The 25,561-nt window shown below is 41.4% G+C and overlaps 1 protein-coding gene across 2 annotated transcripts in view; it reads right to left on the reverse strand.

Moving 5' to 3' along the window:
- Window positions 1–25,561, reverse strand: part of fstl4 (follistatin-like 4) — a 250,099-nt gene that overhangs the window by 215,539 nt on the left and 8,999 nt on the right. For both annotated transcript variants that reach the window (XM_077224803.1, XM_077224802.1), the window contains exons 2-3: window positions 20,821–20,941; window positions 8,486–8,519 (exon numbers count right to left, since the gene is read on the reverse strand). In XM_077224803.1, coding sequence (XP_077080918.1) covers window positions 8,486–8,519; window positions 20,821–20,931 — 145 coding nt within the window. In that variant the 5' untranslated portion in view covers window positions 20,932–20,941. The remainder of the gene's footprint in view (window positions 1–8,485; window positions 8,520–20,820; window positions 20,942–25,561) is intronic.

Raw genomic sequence — 25,561 nt, forward strand, 5'->3', positions numbered from 1 at the left:
TTCCGAGATCATTCATCAGAAACAGTACCGGCACTGTTTGTGTGTAATGCATTAATTCACTGAAGTGACAAAGCATCTTTCCATTATCAAATTATACTAAGCAGTTTCCTAAAATCATTCAGCTGTTTTCTGTATTATTCTTACAAATGAAATCCTGTTTTTGCAGGTACGTCTTATTGTCTTCATAAGTTGGACAACAAATAACTGCAGGGCTCATATCTGTGTTCTGAGGATATCTACTGTATTGTTTGAATTTTCTCCCAAACACAATCTGTTGTCTTGAGAAATATTCTGTACTCTTAAAGTGACATTCTAAAAATACAACGTGAGAAATGACTTCTCAATCTGGTTAGTCAGCTTGTATTTTCTTCTCCTCGCAGTGTTAACACATTTAGGTGCTGACTAGAGACTGATACGCATGCAACACATATACCGTGTGTTTTTCCCACTAAATGGTCATTTGCAAAAACTGCTCTTTATTTCTGAGAGTTAATTTAAGACTTACGATCTTCAGATAAGAACTGCAGTTCATTACTCTCAATCAAAACTGATCCAAAGAACGTCTCGGTTACGTATGTAACCCCTGAAGGAGGGAACGAAGACGTAGTCGACGTGTCGACTGATTGGGATCACGCTTAGGGAGCCTGTCATCTTCGAGTACTGTTAAAACGAGCCAATGCATATTGGCGTGCGTGAAATGCATCACACACTCCGCCCCGCAGTGCAGGTATAAATACTGAAGTGGATGCATGCACCAGTTGTTTTCGCTGAGGAGCCGAGCGTAACTCAGAGTCAGCGGTGGTCCAGCAATAGTGGCGACGGGACTAGGTATTTGTTCCCTCCTTCAGGGAACGAGGGTTACATACGTAACCGAGATGTTCCCTTTAAGTCGCTCACGTTCGACGCAGTCAACGTGTCGACTGATGGGGATCCCAATTAAAACGCAATCTAGTGCTGCCACCCTTCCAGTGCCTAGACAAAAGCCTTCTGATCCCCCCGCATTTGGAGATGGGACAGGGCTTAGGCCGACGAAGTCACTGCTGTTCCACAAGACCACTGGGAAACCTTTCTCTTTCATTAGAAAGGGAGGGGAGGGTAACATGTGGAGGATACACATATGGACTGGGCGGATTACCGGGCAGTACAACATATGGAATGTTACTGGGGGGGCTCCAGCCTATAACAGGGGGGAGACTCAACCGGACAATGACGGCAGAGCAGACTATGCTGAGGGAAGACACGGGCTCGCCGCAGGGAGCTGTACCGTGGAAGAATACACATATGGGATCGCCATATGGATCACAACATATGGATCGAGCATAACACAGGTTTCACCAGTGCATATGAGTGAAAGGCCTGGCTTCGGACGTTCCGCCACGTCCGTTGCCGAAGGGTATGGAGGAACTCGACAGGGTTCGGCTAATAAGGGGAACAAGAATTACGCACGTATCCAGTCCAAAGGAGGGGAATGGCGCAGCAAGCCGACACTTTGAACCGGGCTTATAGTGAAACTGGCTATATGTAAAGGGAGCCCACGTGAAGCAGCGGCTACATAGGCTATTTGTTTTGTTTTTCTAGCGAAAGTGATAGGTGTCGCCTAGCCCCCAAATCTATAAACATATGTTCAGCGGGGCACTCTTTGGAAAATCACCAAGATTAAGGCAACCACATGTAGTGGGCCAACCACTGCTTGGAAACAGCCTTGGTCTAAGGTCCAGGCTTTGCATTCTGTATCCACTGCATCCTGATGTGGATCTCAGGTCACCGGGATCTTGCTCGGGCAACGCTGGTCTCCCAGAGGGAGACAGCGCAGCCGAGTCGTCATCTCCAGAGCCCAGCGCCCCTTCCGATGCTGCGATGGACTTCCTGTCCTCTGGAGGGGCCGAATGAAACAGCTGGTCAGTCCACCACAGAGGGACCAGCACGCTCATCTGGGAACTCAATAGGCTGCGGTGTGAAAGAGGAGTGAGGGATCCATGGGGCTTCGCCGGGGCTGATTACCCGTCACTGTAATCCTCAGGTCACCCAGCCCAGACTGCACTCCAGGCTTCTTCTGGGAAGGTAGCCTTGAAGAAACACCAGAGCGGGGCCTGGGGATGGGGACTGCACCCTCGTGAATGAAGGCGAGTCTCGACCTCAACACTGAGACATCCATATTCCCACAATGGGAACATGACTCATCCACAAGAGCTGCCTCAGTGTGCTTTAAGCCAAGACAGGTGATACAACTCTCGTGATACCCAGAAACGCACGGATGGAATGGCATCTTGAAAAAGACGCAAACTCACCCATGTTGCCCTTCTAGAAATAGGACCCGTCACCGGTGCCTGAGCACACAGGGAATGACCGCGTCAACACTAAATCAGCGAACTGAAATAGCGAAGCACTCACTTTTCCGCCCTGAACCGGCCGTCAACACACACAAACACAGAAATCTGCTCGCTGTATAAACAGCAGTTGAGAGCTCAAAGCTTGCGATCACCGCTGCACTGCACTGTAGAACACCAGCACTGGGAGAGTCTTCCTGAAGAACACCGACACACTCGCTCGTTGTATAACAACAGCACTCTCAGAGACATCAGAACGATGGGCTCCAAAGCGAAAGACAACTACTGCGTGCATCCACTTCCGTATTTGATTATTAGTATTTAATTCCGCATTTTACGCATGACAATGTGTATTGGCTCGTTTTGTACTCGAATATGAAAGGCTCCCTGGAGTGATCCCAATCAGTCAGCGACTGAAAGGGAACTGTTACTGTGTTATACTGTGAGACTTAGTCTAATCAAGAGTTGTTAATTGTACTAGTTCTTTTGTAATAAAAGGTATTGTAAATACATTCAATTAACAATATTGTTCATGCACAGATATGAGCTGAGACCCCCCCCAAAAAAAAAAATTAAAATGTAGTATTTTTTCATGTCATCACATTGTTTAAGAAACAAATGGAAAAAATGCATTTTTGAAAAAAGATTTTTTATTCATATGTTACGATATGTCCTCTGTAGTGACACCAGGACTCACATACTAAAAACACATGAAATTACATGTACATAAAAAAAGGGATTCTTTTTCACTCAGCAATCAATTTTTAGGTTTCAGGTTTTTTTTTTTACTAAACTTTGTATAAAGATGATTCTCAACTATGTTATGAACGATATAATCGAATGAATTGATACACCATTTTACTTTATGCAATATGGGAGTAAAATGGCCATAATTTGGTTTTCCCATTTAATACAATGTATCTATACACTGTATCTAATCTGCATATTAATGTGTTCTTGGGGCAGCATGTAATGAAAAAAAGAAGTGTAATAATTGGAGTAATAATTGGCAACATTTTTTATAATAATATCTAATATTTCATATAACATTAATGCATGTCCTGTTCCACATATACATAGTATGTATTTATTACAGTAATTACAATAACTGGATAATAACTTGGTACTAACCCTGATCCTACCACTTAATCTAAGCTTAACCCATGTAGTTACCTTATATTACCAGTACTTTCTTAGGTAAATACGCTGTAAGTACACATAAGTGCACGTACTGTAAAATAAAGTGCAACCATTGTGTTAACAAAATAATGTTGATTGACTTAAAGGTACAGTAAGCGTTTTCTGAGAAACACTGTTGATATTTGAAATCAGCCCAAAAAAACATACCCCTCCCTTTATTACTACACCCCCAAAATGCAACAATGGATGTCGAAGCAAAAGAATGATCTGTGAAAAATAAAGTGAACAAACGAAAACAAAACAATCGACTCCAAGCACATTTACACAATATGCTTTCAGTATGTTGAAGTTTTGTGGTTACCATTGGGCTGAAGGTTGTATGTTGCTCTATGAGCAATGTGTTTGTGTTTATGCTACAAATTACAGAATGTTCCTCTAACTTACCATATTTTAATAGAAGATCGATGCAAACATTTGTATCATTTTTGTTTTTATTGATCCAAAAAATCTGTTTTCAGAGTGTAAACACAATGTTGTCAGTGTATAAGGTAAGAATCCTGAATGGTTAAATGTCTTAAGATTCGCATCCCTGCTCACAAGCTCAGCTTCGTCCATCATAATTCAACATTATGATGTGTTTCTGATGGCCTGCTGATTGTGGTTTCTGAATTTTATGGACTGCGAGCCGTGAAAACTTTATTGGACCTAGGAATAATATAATTACACACCTCTGGAGAGTTATTCTCCAGTAATCTGACAGTGACGTATGACTGATACTGCACAGTAATATCTGTGTGTCGCTCTGAATGTTCAAGAGGTTCGGCGAATGTTTCTGAAATAAAGCTAAAGCATGTGCAGCAGAGATATTATTAACAACTCAAATTAAAAAAATGTTTAATTTACATTGATGTACTAATGTAACAAACAAATAAATACAAATTAACCCCTTTTACTCTGGATTTCCGCCTGGTTTTGGCCCATATCCACATACCTCTTGTTACCTCTCATATTTAATTACAATTAAAACAATTAATCAAAATCACGATAGTGGTTTGGTAGTGGTGGTGGTGGTGGGGGGGGGGGTTAGGGGGATGAGGTGTTTCAGTGTAAATAAGTTACTTTGTGTAAAACAAATGTCAAAGTGATCCAAAAATTGGGACTAAGCTCTCAAACTGTACCATATATAGGGTTATCGGTTATCAGACCTTTACATTTTGATAATGTCTTGATGACATGTTTTTTGACCCGTTACCGGGTCTGCATAGACTTTTTTTTTTTTTTGTTAATGAATACAAATGACAAAAAAACACAATTAAAAGTACCAAAACTTTAACTGAAATTAAAGTGAAATCAGAAAATACAAAAAATAAAATCAATTCCAAAATATTAACACAAAACATAATAGTATTTAAAAGATACTAAAATACCACTGGTATGCAGCTGTTCATGAAGAACGTCCTAAAACTGCTGTAGATGGTGTGAAAAACAATGTGGCGCTGAATTTATGCATTATTAATACATTATGGCCACGTACACACTGTAAGGTTTCAGGGGTGACCACCAGGTTTAACTATGGAAGTCAATCCCCTAAATGATCATTCTGTGAGTACAGAACACAACCCACTCCAGAAAATGTAATAACTGACAGCCTAGTACCGTTATGCCGGTGTTGATATCGTTATCGCGTCCCAGCCTCCCATTCCAGAAACCCGGGTTTGAATCGGAGAGGATCGAGTAGGATCGGTTGCACATGCATGCAGAAGCGATACATTAAAACACATAATTAACAACTAGTTTTTTCATTTTTGTAAATGCGGTATCTGAATTTGGTTGAAGAATGCGGTTTTCACTGTATATCACTGAACTGTGTGTGTGCAGGACAGGATTAAGCACTAAATGGGGAATTTATGTGACGCCTGGAGGCAAAACACAGCTTTCCTCCACTGCCCGCCAGTCATCTTTATCAGGTTTGCAGTAAGTAATAATGTAGTAAGACAGTTATATTAAATGACCGAAGTTAGTATACACCTTATTGATGATGCATACTTTGCACAAGCAAGTAGACGAACACAGAATATAAATGCATCAAGAGGTTTCTCGATAAGCGTTTTATCAAAAATGTGTATACTGAATTTGATCTTTTAATATCACTGTTTTAGAACATTAATGCACTTAATGCCTCTTAATATATATATATATATATATATATATATATATATATATATAATTTATTTGGTACCCAGTGACACACCTGTGTGAAAGGCTCATTATGCAGCTCATTATGCAGCTCATTATCCGGTCATTGTCTTCTTAGGTTTGAACACGCCTCCACGCATATTGCCTTTCCAAACAAAAAGTATCTTAAAAAATTTAAATCAATGTATTGTTTTATGTGAATGATTAGGCAGGATGATTTTCAGATCATTTTGAAGCAAAAACCCTAGTATGAATTGATAACTGATTTAACTGCAGTGTGTACATGGCCTTTATAACGCAGGGCTGATGGCAGCTGGTGTACATCAGTACATGTTACAGAGGCGTTTCGTCACGAGTTATGTTGTAATGTGGATGTGACCGAAGGTTTCTTTATTAGTTCAGGGCTGGGGACTGAGACTAACAAAACCATCCGAAACCTTCAATCCATTACAGACAACCGTGACCCAGAGAGCCAGGCGAGGAGCTGTGCCTTATCGAATTCCCTTCCAATTAGTGTAGAATCGAAGCAACTCGATGGGCTTTGCCTGGTGATATCATGTAATTCTCAGCAGTAACAAACCTCTGGTTGTGATTTCCGGCTAATGAATCCTGTCGGTTCAGCCGCTGGATGTGGCAGATCTGAATGTGCATTGTTTCTACCACAAAAAGGGTCTTTCTCGCAAGCGTTCTCACGTCTTTCTTCTTGAGTGACCTTTTCGGCAGGCTGCCTGCGGCATGTTATTTATTTATGATTTGTGTGGAAGGCAAAAGGCTGTCAGCCTGCCCTGTTATCGTTTGGTCATCCACTCAAGTGTCTGGGTGGTTGGCGTTCAGAAACTGGGGCAGTCTGATTAATGTCCGCGTTTCCAAGACATGACAACAAAGAGGACTCTCTGGAAGAGACGGAAACTGAGATAACACACCGCGATACGCAGACACGTGCATGAGAAGAAAAATCAAATATGCCATTGCATGTTTTGTTAAGTTTAGTCCGAAGCCAGGGAATAATAAGTCCCTAAGGGGAAATCAGCATCTCATTTGCATATTTCTGACACTCTGGAGAGGCTGTCAACCACAAAGGATGGGAAACTTTTGTTTGTTTTTATTTTTGTTAAGCTTTTGATCTGCCATACTTTTTACAAGGAGTAAATCCATAAAAGTCAGACTTCCTTTGCAAATGCAGCTCAAATCTGAATCAAAACACTAAAAGATTAAAAGCAGCTCCTTTAACATTGCCTTCCTACAAACTAGAACTAAAGGGATAATTTAGTCTTAAACAAGAATCCTGGCATTATTTACTCGCCCTCCCTCATTTACTCACAAACTGTATAATGTATTATGTTAATGTTGAAGTTAGAGACTGGGTTTGATTAATGCCTGCATAAAAACACCCATCGTCATAAAACATGCCCTTGTGAAAAAGAAGTATTCATTGTTTAAATGTATATTCAATGCAACATTAGAGTGTTTTTGAGCCACTTAGTGTCTTTATATGAAATTTCATTGTCTTTTAAATAAAGTTAAAAGTGTACTGATGAATGTTCTGACAAACATTTATGGTAAACTCAAATATAACTAAATTCCATTTCCATTTAAACGTATTGAAGTCATGTATTTAAATATATTTGTAATGACTTTGCAATTTAGTAATTTAATTCAAGTACTTTACATGTGCTTTAGTATGTAAGTCAACACATCAAACTAAGAGCATTCCTTTAAAACATGACAAACGATTATTAAAACATAATTATAAAAAAAAGGCATTACAAAGTGTACTTTTTAAAAGTGTATATATAGTCACAAAAGTGTACACGTAAGTGTTTCTGCAACTAATGTTTAAAAAAATATATGATAACAATTTAAAGTATACTCTAAGTGCACATCCAATACAATTACAGTATTTTCCAAGGGATGTAACATGTTAGACTTATTAGTTTGCTAGCTATGGTATCTCAGACAATCATTTCATTCCAATAAAATGGCCACAATGATGTGCAAAGGTTATTTCTGATTTGGCAATGTCAAAGCATGCTTTACAATCAATACAGAAAACAAATCATTACTGCTATACAACACAACAACCAGACACACACAACACCCAATCTAATGCCTGCATTAAACACACAGAAAACCCTCATAAGTTGGCAAAAACAAACAAACAAACAAAAAACAGACTTTTATGTGTTAATCTACCTAACAAAGAGACTATCCCTACACACTTGCATACACTTTTAACTAACATGCAGTGTATAATTATAAGCTTTAAGGTATAATTGGAATCTTAAAGTTTCGCAGCCCATCCTAACCACAAGCTCTACTCTTCAACGGTAACCCAGTAAAACTGAAACATAAAACCCCTAAATATTAACATAATACAAGATTAACACATCTGTTCCTATTTAGATCCCTAAAACCTAAAGTATGTTTTGGTTTTTCCAACGGACAATGCCACAAAACACCAGAAGCCAAAGTTAAATTCACCTAAAACACCCCAAACTCTTGGAAAAAGAGTTCAGTGGGATTCTATATATATATATCCCTATAGAGTTCAATTTTAAAGAATCCTTTATGCAAAAAAGGTTCTAAAAAATGCAATTTACTTTTTTTTTTAAATAAATGTAAGTTTTAAATTATTGAATTAAAACTAAATCCATAAATCCCATGATGGGAACCCCTAAAAGGTTCTATATAAACACCTTTTCAAGAGTGTAAGCTAATGCACAAACTCAAATGCAGACATCAGTTAGCAGTTCTGTAAATGGTTTAAAAACAGCGTTCGTCAGCGGTTCAAGGAACATCAAAAATATGAAGTTTGGGCTTACTTGGCTTGACTTTATTTTCAACTCCTCCATATTGCTGCAAAAGAAAAAAAAAGGAGAAAAAATTAATATGCAATCCATAGCAGTGGGTTTTATGCCCAAAAAGAGCCAGTAAAACAGAAAATGTAAAACAGAAATAGTAAAACAGAAAATGTAAACTGTTATACATTTTATTGTAGACCAGATAGACAGAAAAGTTAAGATATGTTGACTAAATCACCTGAGGTAATTTCACCAGAAGATCCAGTTATGACGATTGAAAAGTTTTTTTTTTTAATAAAATGTTTCACAATAAAATAAATAACATAAATTTAGAAAATTGTCATTTTATTCTTACTTTAAAGGACATAATTCTGCATAAGATGCGCATAAGCACTTTAGTGCAAGAAACCATCCAGTCAGCAACTAAACGTATTTTTTTTTTTATAATCCTATTTACTCGGATGTACATAACAATAAACAAAGAGAAAGATCTCTCGCTACTTTCATTTCACATTACTTAGAACCTTACTCCGCACTGAACAGTTGATAAGAGTTAGAGTATAAAGAGAAGAGTTATTGTGCATGTGACATATAGTGTATCGTATCAGTCCAACAGTTTACTATGCCATTTTAATTCACAGTTTTAAATGTAACAATAGTTGCACTCGAGCTTCAGACACAGTCACGCTGAGACGTTCGCCATTGCATTAACATCGTACAGTCTTACAACAAACGGTTACAGTCGTAACCTGAGACGTTTCCCTGAACTTTAAGTAAAATCTCCTCACATCAAGCTACCAGATGACTTCAAATGACTTAAAATATAGAGCGAAAAACTATACTGTACTGTAAAGCTAACATAAACTGAGATTGAGAAGTATTTATATGAAACGCCCGCAAGAAACATTCAAATGATCAGACGTTTATTCAACAAAAATATGTCAGTTACAACCTTTGGGTTTCAGAACCCGGAGAGAATGTGATAACACTGAACGCCTTTAGTTATCATTCAGTCAATTTCCTGCAGCGGATAAGAGTTTTGTTTTCAATCGAACGCATACACCATTCCACTCAAACGGTAACAATGGAGTGATGAACATAATAAAACTTCTGATGTTGATAAATGAGGCCACATCGATGAGTCTGTGACATGGTTTCCAACATAATTCAAAAGTAATTGAAAAAACTGCACAAATAGCAGTAGGGCGGATCACTATCAGACAGATGATTCAATGTAATAAGATAAATAGATGTTCATTTTTTTTCTTATTTAATTGAAATTAAAGTTCTCAAAATGTGAAACTGGAAATAAACAACAAAATATATGGATGATACAGTAAATTGAGCCACTTCAATTCAAATAAATAACTAACTGTCATTTGAAAGCCTTATTATAGGCAGTACAGCAGAATGTTGAACCCTTTCTGTTTTACATTTTTATGATCAGGAAAACACATTTGAGGAGAAAAATATGCTTCTCAAGGTAAATCAGTAAATGAAGCTGTGTTGTTGCCGTCCATGATTAAAGTTCCTCTCATATAGTCTAAGAAGACCATCAGGACTGTACATATGTGCCAGACGCCTCCAAAACTATAACATACAATATACCAGTGGGTTTCGGGTCACAGACCATGCTTTATGTTAATAATAAAAATGTAATTCTTGCACAGACTATGATTTGGCGTATTGCTTGGCCTGTGCAGTTCTTGGTTAGAGTAGTGGGCATTTCTGTTTACCTTGTGCAATAAACACTTCTGAATCACTACAACACAACATGTAAACACTCTTAGAAAAAAAACGGTTTAATGTTCTATGTAGTTTCTTGGCACAATTTTAAAGAAGAAGGTTGTACATAAGAAGAAATGTCTTAAAGGGATAGTTCACCCAAAAATTTAAATTCTGTCAGTATTTACTCTCCCTCATGTTGTTCAACCCCGTAAGACCTTCGTTCATCTTCTGGACACAAATTAAGATATTTGTGATTAAATCTGAGAGCTTGATCACTCCTCCATAGCCTTCTAAGGGATTGAAACTTGTTCACCGAAAAGTTATTACAGACATCGTTAAAATAGTCCAAGTGACTACAGTGGCTTAATCTTAAGTTTATCAAGCGACGAGAATACTTTTTGTGCGCAGAAACAAACAAAAATAACGACTTTATTTCAACCATTGATTTCCTTCTCTGTGGGCCTCGAGTCAGTTCACTAGTGTAACAGCGCAGCGCTTCTGTGTTGTACGTCACACACATCACACACATGACCAGCGTCGGCCAATAGTGAGCCTCCGTTCTGATGCACAACCCAGAAGTCTTGCGCTGTTACACTACGTCAACAACTCAGGAGAATGACATGGAAGAGAAGAGATGGTTGAATAAAGTCGTTATTTTTATTTTTATTTTTGATAAGCTTAAGATTGAGCCACTGTAGTCACTTGGACTATTTTAACAATGTCTTTAATAACTTTTCTGGGATGGCAGATATCAATTACCTTGCAGCCTATGGAGGAGTGATCCAGCTCTCAGATTTAATCAAAAATATCTTAATTTGTGTTCTGAAGATGAACGAAGGTCTTACGGGGTTGAACAACATGAGGGAGAGTAAATACTGACATAATCTTCATTTCTGGCTGAACTATCCCTTTAAACGATTGCAGAATACTTGTTTAATGGAATGAAATGTTTTCTAGAGACAGTATGTTTGCGAGCTGTTTAATTAATAATTAATAATTCAAATGAATGAATTAAAGCTAAATCCAAAAAATGATCCGATGATGGGAACCTCTAAAATGTTCTATATGAATTGCCTGACAGAACTTTTTCTTCTAAGAGTTAAGGTCAAAAACGTATGAAGTGTTTACAAATGTGACCACTGGGATGCTGGCGCCAGAAATACATGCATATTTAATACGTTAACATCTCTGATGACTGAAACGAGGGTGTGTTCTTGAGGTTAGTGTGTTAACAGAGATTGACACGACGCTGGGTTCAAGATAAGGGCTTTTCCAGCATACGCACCACTGAACAAACGTCATTTCAGTGAACGGCAGCACTTTCAGATGTCTGTGTTTACTTCCCTACGTCTGCGTTTTACATGGACTCGTTTTAGCTAAATCTAAGCCTAATGTCTGTAAACTTACAGTTAACATCTTTAAAGTCATAGTGGTTTCTCTTTAACTCTCACCTTCTGTATCATTGCTTGAATGCTGTTGCACAGAAGTGGCGTTGACTGACGAGTTTTTATTTATTTATATATACATAGAAAAATTAGGTAACACTTTATTGTACAGTGTTCTTGTTACATATGTTACATGTAATTATCATAGTAATAACCGTAAATGATGCATAATTACATGCAACTAACCCTCAACCAAATCCTAATCCTACCCTAACCCTATAGTAAGTACCATCCTGGTTGCGTATCCCTGAAGGAGGGAACGGAGGACGTAGTCGACGTCGACTGAATTGGGATCACGCTAGGGAGCCTATCATCTTCGATTACTATTGAACGAGCCAATGAAATTTGGCGTGCGTGATTTGCATCACACACTCCGCCCCCGCGGTGCGGGTATAAATACAGAAGTGGATGCACGCACTAGTTGCTTTTCGCTGAGGAGCCGAGAGTAACCCGGGGTCAGCGGTGGTCCAGCGGTAGTGGCAAGGGGACTACGTCCTCCGTTCCCTCCTTCAGGGAACGGTGGGTTGCATACGCAACCAGGACGTTCCCTTTCAGTCGATAACGTCAGACGTAGTCGACGTCGACTGAATTGGGATCACCCTCTGAACACGCCACTAACGCTGCAACCTGCCTAAACCAAAGCCTCCTGATGCCCCCGCAAATTTAAGGCGGGGAAGGACAGGGCTTAGGCCAGGGAAGTCACTGCTGTTCCTACAGGACCACTGGGAAAGCGTTCCCCGTACATTGGAAGGAAGGGACGCTGCGGAAGCCACATCCAACCCAGAGGGAGGTAACGTGGAAAATACACATATGAACTGGGCAGAAACCGAGCAGTCTAACATATGGAATGTCACTGGGGTGGCTCCAGCCTAAGACGGGGGAGACACACCGGACAGTGACGGCAGAGAGACTCTGCCGAGGGAAGACACGGGCTCGCCGCAGGGAGCCGTACCGTGGAAGAATACACATATGGGGTCGCCGTAGGGACCGCAACATATGGACCCAGCCTAACACAGGTTCCACACTGCTTACGAGTGGTAGGCCTAACACCAGACGTTCCGCACGTCCGACGTCGGAGGGGTGTGGAGGAACTCAACAGGGTTCAATTTTAAGGGGACTCAACTGGAGTAGAAAGGCGCATGTATCCAGTCCATAGGAGGGGAATGGCGCAGCAAGCCGACACTTGAACCGGGCTCACGGTGACACTGGCTTCATGAGATGGGAGCCCACGGGAAGCAGCGGTTCAACTAGGTGTCGTCCAGCCCCCAACTCTAGAATCTGTTTAGCAAAGCATATCGTCAACGCCCAGGCGGAGCACTTTACACTCATCATAGAGGAGCTCAACACCTAAGTGGACATGTTGCATCTCGGATTTTTACCGAAATGAAGGCAAGCACTAAGTGCAACTTTGCAGGAAACAGCCTTCCCTCTCTGCTGAATTCCAACAGATATTTGTAGAGCTGGTCTGAGGTCTATGGCTTGCGTTCTGTACACGTCCAAGCGAACGGACAGAGAAGCCAGGGCTGGATCTGCCTCCTCCAGGGCAACGCTTGCAGGCTCACCACCTGCTCCTATTACGGGAGAGGTAGGAACCTTGGGCACAATCCGAGCCGGGGTCTCAGCCTGTGAGAGTTAGCCGGCCCAGACTCCACGCACAATACGTTGACCGAAAGCGAGCAAGTCCCTATCCTGTAGTAGAGACCACGCGAGCAGGAGATTCTGACATAACAGAATTTTTAACTCACTGACTGCAGTGGCTCAGGGGCGGTCTCTGCAGTGCAGTCGCACCAGGGACAAGGCCCAAGAGGATAAAGAGGGACACAAGGATTTACAAGACCTTGCTCCTCAGGAACCTGATGATCAGAACGTGCTTCTGCACACTTCTGCAAAACGATGAGCGTCGTTTAAACACCGAGGCAACATCATTTTGAGGGTGAAGGAAAACAGCCTACTGCAACCCATTTTGCAGGAAAGAGAGCACTGAAGTGATCGAAAGCTTTCAGGATCTCCTCTGGAGAGAAGACGCACTCAACGACTAGGTTCCACTTCTAAAGGCGGAAGCACGCTACCCATTTCTAGGGGGTGCTCGCAGAAGTGATGGTAACTATCACATGCCCTGTGATAGCCACCTGAACCTCCGCGTTCAGATGTAAGACCGCCCGGAATCTCCGGGGGAAGAACGCGGGTGCCCTCGTGCCCCGTCCCTGAAAGAGTTTTCAGGGGAAGTCAGGAAGCTATCGATGGGAACCAGGTCTAGTTGGGCCAATAAGGGGCAACTATGAAGACCTGTTCCTCTCCTGACTTAGCACGTAGGTGCAAGCGACGGGCGCAAAAAGACAGGAGTGTTGCTCAACACAACATGTGAAGATCACTGGGCTTCAGGAGCATCTTCTGCTCAGCACTTGAGTGTGACAAGTTCACTGAGCTTCAGGAGCATTCCTGCTCAACCCCTGAGTGTGATAAACTCACTGAGCTTCAGGAGCATTTCTGCTCAACACTTGAGTGCGAAGAACTTCACTGAGCACCAGGAGCATTTCTGCTCAGCACTTGAGTGTGACAAGTTCACTGAGCTTCAGGAGCATTCCTGCTCAACACCTGAGTGTGATAAACCCACTGAGCTTCAGGAGCATTTCTGCTCAACACTTGAGTGCGAAGAACTTCACTGAGCACCAGGAGCATTTCTGCTCAGCATTGCGTGTGACGAATTCACTGAGCTACAGGAGCATTTCTGCTCAACACCTGAGTGTGATGAACTCACTGAGCTACAGGAGCATTGCTGCTCAACACCTGAGTGCGATGAACTTCACTGAGTTTCAGGAGCAATTCTGCTCAACATGAAGTGTGATGATTTCACTGACTTGAGCAGGCGCAAGGCGCAAGGCGACCATGAGTCGCAGTCACTTTTAGAAGGCTCACTGGGGTTAAACGCATTTCTGCGGGCCCCTGGGGCAGCTGAGACCCAGTGTTTGTCCAAGGGTAGTCCGCTCGGTTTACACAAACACTGGCGGAAAGATGAAACAAGGGGGGGCAACTGAGCGGCCCCGGAATGGTCATGACCCAGCTGGACCCAGGGGATGAAGTCTCCACTTGCCCTGGCTATAACTGTCGTGAGGCTAGATGGCGGCACGATTGAGTGAAGCGGGAGGAGTGGAACAAAGCGCCCTCAGAAGCGTCTGACTCCAAGGAGGAGGTGACGGGTGAGTTGTGACATGCAGGGGAAGCTTGCGCAACGGTCGCAATGTCTAACAACTCGAGGCACGAATGCCTGTGTAGTCGGGGGTCGCCCAGGCCCCCGTTAAAACACGCCCTTTGTACATGGCCCCTCTGTTGAAGAGGGTTTGGCAGCAGACCGGGATGAACTATAGTCACACAGGGTGAGCTGCTCTGCCACGGTCACCTCGGGACTCGATCATGAAGCTAGCGCCGAAGCGGTCACATATGGAGGAAGCCAAAGGCTGCGACTACCATATACCCCAGGAGCCTCTGAAAGTTCTTTCAGTGGGACCCTTTCTCACTTAAACACCAGCTGAGCACATTCTCATTGGAGAGACGTGTTAGACCGAGTCCCTCTCCAAAACTGAATAAGAGATACTCAGCCCGTGGGCGAGATTACTCTCTTCCAGTTGACCTGAAGACCCAAAGGGCTCTGGAGCACTCGAGGGGAAGGACACTGTACTGATACTCCACCCTTAGACGCAACACACAGGATGGCCTGCGGTGCGGAAGGTAGAGATCTGAAGCACGTGTCTTTCAGGTCGGAGCTGCAGACCAATCTTGGGCCAAGATGGTCACGACTCACCACAGAGTAGCACGAAGAACGAGTTTGCAACTGGCCTTCGTACCGGCTGGAGGAGCGGCTATATCAAATCCTTCGCCAGCAGGATAAGATAAGCACGCACAAGTCAGGAGCACTGCTCCACACTCGGTGTGATGAATATCACTGAATTTTCAGGAGCACGTCTGCTCAACACCTAATGTGATGATTATCACTGACTTGAGCGGGGTAGCCGAGCCTGAGGTGGGGCAGCAAAGTAGAGATAGTGGTGTTAGTGTGTAGTGCAACACTTACCTGTCTCCACTAGCGGCAGGGGGACGTGAGAAGGCGGATGACCGGGTCCTCGAACGCCCCAAGCTGCCTGCTGGCGACCAAGGGAAGCTGGGGGATGTAAGGCTATTACAGGGTCACACCCGCCAGACTGGTCCACTTGGGACTCAGGAATAGAAAATTTGCCCTTTTTCTGAATATGTGGGTACCGCTGACCCCGTTTTTATAGGGGCCAGCGGCGTAACAGACACACACATAACAAAAAACTCCAGCCGGCCCTCCAACCAGCCAGAGGGAGTGGATCGGCGACCACTCCACGAGCAACTCCTCCATCCCTGAGAGCCCGTCCAGGTTCAGCGTTTTCTTTTGCGCTGATGCTTACCACCTGGCTTGGCAGCGCCTGGAGCAGGCTGGGCGCCCCTTCCGCGGCCGGCTCCACGCCGGAACCTGGGTGAAGGCTGCTGCGATGGTCGGGCGGGAGCTGAGGCGGCTGCGGGCGGACGCCCTCGGCGACGAACAGGCGGAGGATCTGACCTCGGCGGGCGGGTGAAGGCAGCAGCGTCCCTCCGAGGCAGGATGTGCCGGATGGCCACCGTCTGTTTCTGAGCTGTAGAGAACTGTTGGGCAAAGTTCTCCACAGCGTCGCCGAATAACCCAACCTGGGAAATGGGAGAGTCCAGGAACCGAACCTTGTCCGCTTTTCTCATATCGGCCAGGTTGAGCCAGAGATGGCGCTCCTGGACCACAAGTGTGGACATCGCCGAACCGACCGCGCGAGCTGCAACCTTCGCCGCCCGGAGGGCGAGGTCAGTTGCAGTGCGGAGCTCACCCATGAGCTCACGGTCCGAACTACCCTTGTGCATGTTCATGAGTGCCTGGGCCTGGTGGACCTGGAGCAACGCCATGGCATGCAAGGAGGAAGCGGCTTGCCCACAAGCTTTGAAAGCCTTGCCCGTAAGAGCGGACGAGAACTTACAGGCTTTAGAGGGGTGACGAGGATCACCTCTCCAGGAAGCGGCCGCCGTTGGGCATAACTGCATCGCAACGGCCCGCTCCACCGGAGGGATAGCCTCGTAATCCTTCACCGCTCCCCCATCAAGGGTAGTGAGGGGGGAGGAGCTACTCAGGCGGTTTCTGGCAGAGAAAGGTGCCATCCATGCCCTCGTAAGCTCCTCATGCACTTCAGGAAAGATAGGAACCGAGAACCAGTACGGCCCGCCCCGATATACCAATCATCCAACCGAGACGGCTCGGGACACGGTGGAGGGTTCCACACGAGCCCTACCGCCTCGGCGGCCTTTTTCAGCATAGCTGACATTTCTGGATCTGGCTCGGGCAACACTGGTCTCCCGGAGGGAGGCAGTGCAGCCGAGTCGTCATCTCCAGAGTTCAGCTCCCCCTCCGATGCTGCGATTGACATCGTATCCCCTGGAGGGGCCCCAAATGACACGGCTGGCCTGTCCATTACAGAGGGACCAGCGGGATCAATGGGGAGCTCCACCGGTTGCGATGTGAAAGAGGAGTGAGGGACCCACGGGGCGTGGCCGGGCGGATTACCCCTCACTGTGATCCTCAGATCACCCAGCTTGGACTGCACCCCAGTCTTTCTCTGGGAAGGTAACCCAGAGGAAGAACAAGGGCGGGGCCCAGAGGTGGGGAGTGCACCAACGCTTTTGACGAAGGCGAGTCTAGATCTCAACACCGAGATGGTCATGTTCCTGCAGTGAGAACATGACTCAGCCACGAAAGCTGCCTCGGCATGCTGTAAGCCCAAACATGCGACACAACTTTCGTGACCGTCAGAGGGGGATAGTGCCAGACCGCACCCAGAAACGCACGGATGGAATGGCATCTTGAAAAAGACGCACTCACACCCGTGTTGCTCTTTTAGGAAATGGGACCGTCACCAGTGCCGGAGCACACAGGGAATGACCGCGGCAAACACTGAATAGTCTTTCAACCAACAGTGAAGCACTCACTTCTCCCCTCTAACCAACCGTCAACACACAAACAAACAATAGAAATTTGATGCTGTTAAAACAGCAGTTGAGAGCTGAGAAGCTCACGATCACCGCTGCACCACGCTTTAGAACACCAACACTGGAGAGGTCTTCCCGTAAGAACACCGACACACTCGTTAGTTGAATACAACAGCACTCTTCAGAGACTTCAAAGACGAACGGCTCCGAAGCGAAAGGCAACTAGTGCGTGCATCCACTTCCGTATTTATACCCGCGCCGCGGGGGCGGAGTGTGTGATGCAAATCACGCACGCCAAATTCCATTGGCTCGTTCAATAGTAATCGAAGATGATAGGCTCCCTAGCGTGATCCCATTTCAGTCGACTACGTCTGACGTTATCGACTGAAAGGGAAATGTAGTTGCTTAATATAACTAAGTACTTAAATATATAATTACATTGTAACAATGACACCATAAAATAAAGTGTAACCCATTTTGGAATACATTTTTTTTTTTATTATAAATTTGCATAAATAAATATACAGGCTCAAATATTTAATAAAAAACACCTTTGACGTAGCACTTGTATGTTATTTTCCACATCATCTGAAATGGTAGAGCCTGATCTCATGAAAGTGTGTATCTATACAACAAATGTTATTTCTCGTGCCATTTATATGCCAAAAATAGTTTTTTGTGTGCATATGATAGGCACTTTATGGCGTGTAATACACACGCATCCCCAGCCCTTATCCTACCCAAGGGGTTTTCAGTACGTAGCATATGCACGTTAAAACCATTTTTGGCGTATAAATGGCACGAGAAATAACATTTGTGGTATAGATACGCACTTTAATGAGATTGTGTTGAATGGTAAGATCGTATTGTGTGAGGAACAGAGTTATAGTTGTAGTTCGCTGTTCTCATTCAGAAAGAAACTGGCATCACAATCAGTCGCAAGAAACATGAAAGCAACAGGCATTTCACATTACTGACGACAAACTTCGGGAAGCAAATGTAGAGATTTCCTTTGAGTGTAACACAGATTTGACGTCATGGTGCTTTTGTTGTGTCTGTCATCAAATGAAATATATTTATAGTTTAGCCTTGAGTAAAACAGTCAAATGGAGTTTAAATGCAACACAAAATAAGCGTATGCTCGAGGTTTTGAGATACAGTAATGGATGCACTATTACTGTAATAAGCAATGAGAATACAATAGGAATAGTAAAAATGAATTAGGGCCGCACAGCTACAGTGTGCAGTGAATCTGTGAGTAAGCAGAAAATATGAATCGTGTCTGACACCTCCGTGACCTTAAAACTCATCCAGCCATCAGTGCTGTCGTTTAGGAAATGTGCTTGAGTCTGCAACTTCTCAAACTGACCCAAGTCTCGCAGGAAAAACAACACCGGGATTATTCTAGACTGAACCTAAATATTCAAGACACGACACTAGTTTTTTAATGCACTGGTCAATTTCGAGATTTGGGGCTATTTTGCTTCCATAACTTATCTTTGTTTTTTAAAGAAGAAAGAAAACATCCAAAATACACTTAAGTGTGTATTTTATTGCACTTTATTTGCACCCATAGATTTCAATGACAGTACATAACTTTAAAGGTTAGAAATCTTCAGCAGCTTTACATACTCCAGACTTCATAGTGTTATTCCAGTCTATATTCATATATCAATCGCCTGATTTATAGAACATTATATTCCTAAAAACATGGTGTAAATGTATTTATTTTTTTCTGTTTATTGACAGTATTTTTTGATTTATGAAGTGAAAAAAAAAACTTTGTAAAAGCCTTTAACTATAAGAAATAAAAAAAAATTTAAAAAATACATTTGAACCTGGTTTTATCCAATGCTCAAATTTCAGGTCTGGAAAGTTATACAAATTATAGCATATTTATTTAGATAAATAGATGGCTAATTTGCATATTTAAACATAACATAACAAGAAAACTTGCAATACATTTTTATTTTTTATTTTTTTTACGATTCTTTATGCAATTAATCAACTGAATTATGGTGAAATCTATTAGTTTTGTTTTACCCTACTCACCTAGTGTGTGTTTCCTAAAGAAATAACTAAAACAATAAGTTATATATTGATGGTGAATTGCTGTGCTAGTGTTTTGAGAGATTATGTGTGTGTGTGTGTGTGTGTGTGTGTGTGTGTGTGTGTGTGTGTGTGTGTGTGTGTGTGTGTGTGTGTGTGTGTGTGTGTGTGTGTGTGTGTGTGTGTGTGTGTGTGTGTGTGTGTGTGTGTGCTCATTCAGGGCTTTATTAACTCTTCAAAGATGCCTGAAGTTCTTGACAGTGTAAACCGCGTTGCAGAAGCAACAGTGAAATTGTCACAGCAATTCCGTTAAATTTACGGTAAAAAAAACGGCAGCTGTGGTATCCAGAAATGTACGGTAAAAAATATGGTAGCAACATTTTAGGTTTTAAAGACTTAACTTAAATGTACAGTAAAAAAACATATTTCACTATCCGGTATAATGTTAATTTTCCAACATATTGAAGTAATAATATCTGTTTGGTACCATTGTTATACACTGACAACCACTTTACTGTAAAATTACATTAAATGTATGGTTAGAACCATCACAGTTATTCACCGTATATATAGTGCGAAAACTTTCTGTTAACCAATTAACAGTTTTTCACTGTAGCATTTTTACAGTTTTTTTCATTCAAATCACAATATTTTTTTACAGAAATAATTAAGTAGAAGCCACATTCATTAAAGTCACCATGAAATCTAAATCGACAAATCTTATTTTAATTTGTTTTATGTTTTCAATTTTTTTATGGAATATTGCATTTTTTTTTGTGTGTGTGTTGACCTATCTGTGCACGTCATATATTTTTTAATGTTCTGGTAATCTTGAATCAGAATAAGTTCCTCTCTAATGACGAGGGCTCACATGTGTTCTTGTTCCTGGAGCGTGTCACTCGGACATACGGCACAATAGAGGAGAAAAGTCGACACAACTTCCATCGGATCTGTTTAAACCAGCTAGTCTGCCGCAGATATATTTCATGTTAAATGTATGAATTAAATTATGAAGAGTAAGTGAATACTTTACAGACATACTCTGCACTATTACTCAAACACTGTAGCTCTGAGTGCCAGAACTTTAACAAAAAATAAAATGTCACTTACTTCTTCCTGAAGTCTCTTTACGACCTCCTTTACTGTGTTTCCAGATCCAGCGCCGGCTCGTAGAGAAGATCCCAGCAGAACGGACAAAACCCAAACCCACAACCAGCCCATCAGCGCCAGTCTGTCAGGACAACGAGGAGATGATGAGCGTCATATAACACACACACACACACACACACACACACACACACACACACACACACACACACACACACACACACACACACACACACACACACACACACACACACACACACACTCACACACACACACTCACACACACACACACACACACACACAGACACACACACACACACTCACACACACACACACACACACACACACACACACACACACGCGCACACACACACACACACACACACACACACACACACACACACACACACACACACACACACACACACACAGAGAGAGAGAGAGCATTATCACTCGTCCAAGGTGTGTGATATACAGCTCCATGGGTAACACTTTACAATAAGGTTCATTAGTTAACATTAGTTAACTACCGTAGTTAACATGAACTAAGAAGGAACAATACTTCTACAGCATTTATTAATCTCAGTTAATATTAGTTTCAAAATGTACTAATACGATATTAAAATCAAAAGTTTTGTATTTGTTAACATTAGTTAATGCACTGTGAACTAACATGAACAAACAATGAACAGCTGAATTTTTATTAACTAACGTTAACAAAGATGAACTGATACAGTAACAAATGTATTGCTCATGGTTATTTCATGTCAGGGAATACGTGAACTAATGTTAACTAATGAACTTTATTGTAAAGTGTGATGGCTGCATGAGATGCACACACACACGTACATGTACATGACACAGTAAACTCTATGCTTATGAGTTTGAATAAAGCTTTCTTGTGTTCAGGTGTACTGGATCATGCACTTTTCCAGCAGAGTGTGTTACTGTGTTTGTGTGTGTGTGAGTGTGTGTGAGTGTGTGCGAGTGCGTGTGTGTGTGTGTGTGTGTGTGTGTGTGTGTGTGTGTGTGTGTGTGTGTGTGTGTGTGTGTGTGTGTGTGTGTGTGTGTGTGTGTGTGTGTGTGTGTGAGTGTGTGCGAGTGTGTGTGTGTGTGTGTGTGTGTGTGTGTGTGTGTGTGTGTGTGTGTGTGTGTGTGTGTGTGTGTGTGTGTGTGTGTGTGTGTGTGTGTGTGTGTGTGTGTGTCGCTATATTTCAGATGCGTCCGAAACTACCAGTAGACAAAACCCCACAAACTGTCTCAAATATTTGCTTCAGGAAACACAAATCTGGTTAGAATTGAGTGACACGATGAAAACATCAAATTTGATGTATAATGATATATCATTCATTATACATCAAATTTAATGTTTTCATCGTGTCATTCGATTCTAAGCAGATTTGGTTATAGAACCAGAGTTAAACATTGTATAAGTATAATGTATAATGTTTAACTCTTTCCCCGCCAGCGTTTGCCTGTCACTGCCAGCATTTCTGATATTTTTCTCAAAACATTGACGGCCCCAGGATATATCTGATCAAAAGACAGAACAGAGCCGAACTAGAACAGAACTAGATTCATGCAGTATTTTTTTATTATTATTATTAACACTTGAATTTGGGTAAGTTTAATTTTAAAAAAGCAACATTTGAACAAAAAGCTGAGAAAATTGCAGATTCAAAGAATAAATTTGGGTATTTGACCCAAACATAGGTTGAAACTACCTAGCATTTTGTAGAGTGTATTCGAAGTTGGATATGCGCTCGGTAGTCCAGTTCTTCATATAAACATGTGTAACTCAGTATCTTTGAGGAGTGAAACATCTCTAATGCTCTCTTATGAGGATGTGCACTCTAGGGGTGGGCGATATGAGCAAAAATTCATATCACAATATTTTTCACTGTCCGGACGATATCGATATTATATTGCGATATGAGAAAAAAAACTTGGAATCACATTTTAGTACACCGTAGTTAATTTACAGGCAAAATATGTATTTTAATCCTATATCTAGAAAAAGGTGAGGGGTTTAATTGGACATAGACCTGAATTTTTTTTTTTTTATTGTGCCATTGTTTTTCTCAAAATGTGCAAACGTGCAACATGAGATAGGCCTCAATTCACTTATGTCTTTCCACTTTTTATTTTGCGGGGGTCAAAATAATTCCTTCATTAATAAATCAAAAGATGAGTAACACTTGCGTGTGGTTTATTGAATACGTTATAATCAATAAACACGAAATAGTATGATTTCAGAGAGGTTTGACACTTAGGCGTATTGAAGACAACATTATGTTAACCGAGAAGTTTTTGTATATTGACCAAAGAGAGAAGTACATACTGCTAATGCAGTGGTGATAATTGAATTGTTGTTTTTATTTATATTGTTGTCCATTTATCGGACTTCCATACCTCTTATATAGTAATTCAATATTACTGTATCAATTTACTAATGCTCGGACACACTCGGTCTCTCGCTGTGGCTCGCGGAGTTCGCTTCGCTTTTGTCCAGACGCTGTGTGTGTGCGCGTGTACGTGCGAGTGCGAGTGCGTGCGAGAGACGCGTGAGTGACAGAGACAAAGAGACAGAGAACGAATAATACACTGCATGTTTTAAATACCGTACATAAAAAATGAATAACGAAATGCATTATGTGGCGCACCGCCACGAATTAGTCTGTGTGGAAAACACTGGACTGTCACCATGCTCTCTGTTTGATTATTAATACGCATCACGCCAGTTGGACACAATAGAGGAAAAGGTTAAACGTTCAGTTCAGCCTTGATTTTGCATCGTCATTAGTAGTGTTAAAAGTTTTAAAGAGTACCAAATTGAACAAAATAATATAACTGCAAAATTTTAATTTATGAATATCTAACGGTATTTTCGGTATCGCAAAATCCATATCATGGTACAACATAATACCGGTAGTCACGTTCATACCGGTATAGCGCCGGTATAGCGCTGCTTTTCTTTTATATTTTATTTAAATAATTTAGTTTCCTTCCTTTTCTTGTGCTTACGGTATTACTTGTAATACTCACTATCACAGAGCTTTTGTTCATCCGGCTCCCGAACTCTCTCAATTCAGATAATTTTCCACATTGGCCTATAAAAAAAATGTAGTCATTCACTAGGCCTTTATCATAGCTTCTCGTTCTATTGTCTGACAAAACATGTAGGAAATGAGAACAGCTTTATTTTACATTCGGCTATATTATATTATAATATATTAAATACAGTATGTGAGCTGAGCATTCATTTATAGAGAAAACACATTAGACAAGCAGAACGCAAGTACAACGCGATGACGTCATGAATATGCTAATTGACGTATGACGTCATCTAGCGACATTTAGCGACTTTTAGGGAAGGCGTTAGCTACTTTCCTTTGAAAATAGTTGGCAACAGTGCTAGTGCACTCGCTAACAGACATGACTAAACTGAAGCGCAGACGCGTGCAGAATGTGTCTATAATACAGCCTTATACTTATCCAAAACCCCAAAATACACTTCAATTAACACTTTTCATGAAGCTTCCACAATTTAACGTTAGTCAATGCATTGACTAACAGAAAGCAGTACATTTGTTAAAGTATTTATTCATTTTGTTTAACATTAGCTGTTAGCTGTTGTTAGCTGTAACATAACATTAGCTGTTGTTAACACACAACTGTCACTGTTAGTTCGTGTTAGCTCAGGTCCATTAACTAATATAAACAGATACAAGTTTTGATTTTATTAATGCATTGGTAGATGTTGAAACATAAATTATTAATTGAATTGAGTAATTTTCATTATTAGTTCATGTTAGCGAATGTAGTTAACTAATGTTAACAAATGAAACTTTATTGTGAAGTGTTACCAATAGAGTGGCATAGGAATTAAAAGTATTTCTTAAAGCATTATAAACCATGAACCAAACCACCACAAGGAGAATCATAAAACTACAAACTTTGATTTGAAGCAAAAAAAGTATTTGAAAATCAGACAAAGGTACAAGACTGTGAACTTAACCTCGATAGTATTCGCAGTGCATCATGGGAGTGGGCGGAGCTAAAGAAATATTTTGGTCCCTTTTGCTTCGTCTCTTTGATTGGTGTAATCGTCTGTACAGCATCATGGGCAATATAGTTTTTTACTATGAAATCCACTGTTAAACACAATTATCTTGAAGATAAGTGTAAAGTAATGTGGACTGATGACTTCAACAGATGCAAATATCATGTATTATCAGCACCTGTCTTTACAGGTTATCATTAAAAATAGATTTTCCTATGGAGAAAATTAGTTTTTACTTCTGGAACTGACTGTATTATAATTTTACGTAAATAAAAAAAAACGTGAATGTCACTGTACTATACAAAATATCAAAGCAAGTGTTATTTATTGCAAAGAAATATGCACAAACCCAATGTACAAATAAAAGATTTGGCCAAAAGTCAGATTTGTTCATTTTGAACAGAGTTGTTAGAGGCAGAAATAAAACAATACAACGAACTGAACAATTTACCAGACGCTTTACACAAATATCATACAGCAAAAACATCATAACCAATTAAAATAAACAAGCTTCTAACACAAACTCTCCATAAACTCATAATCAACACATTTGCTGTCAGAAACACTGATATCGCTGAAGCCCTAAAGCTCCGGGTGTCAGTGTTTCAGTGTGTTTGAATGTTGAAAATAGCAGAAATAAGCAACAGGTTGCATGTGAAACAGACGCAGCGCAGACTGTCA

The sequence above is a fragment of the Siphateles boraxobius genome, unplaced genomic scaffold (assembly GCF_051911475.1).
Source record: "Siphateles boraxobius isolate OS27281-9 unplaced genomic scaffold, OSU_SipBor_1 92, whole genome shotgun sequence".
In the NCBI taxonomy this organism is placed as follows: Eukaryota; Metazoa; Chordata; class Actinopteri; order Cypriniformes; family Leuciscidae; genus Siphateles; species Siphateles boraxobius.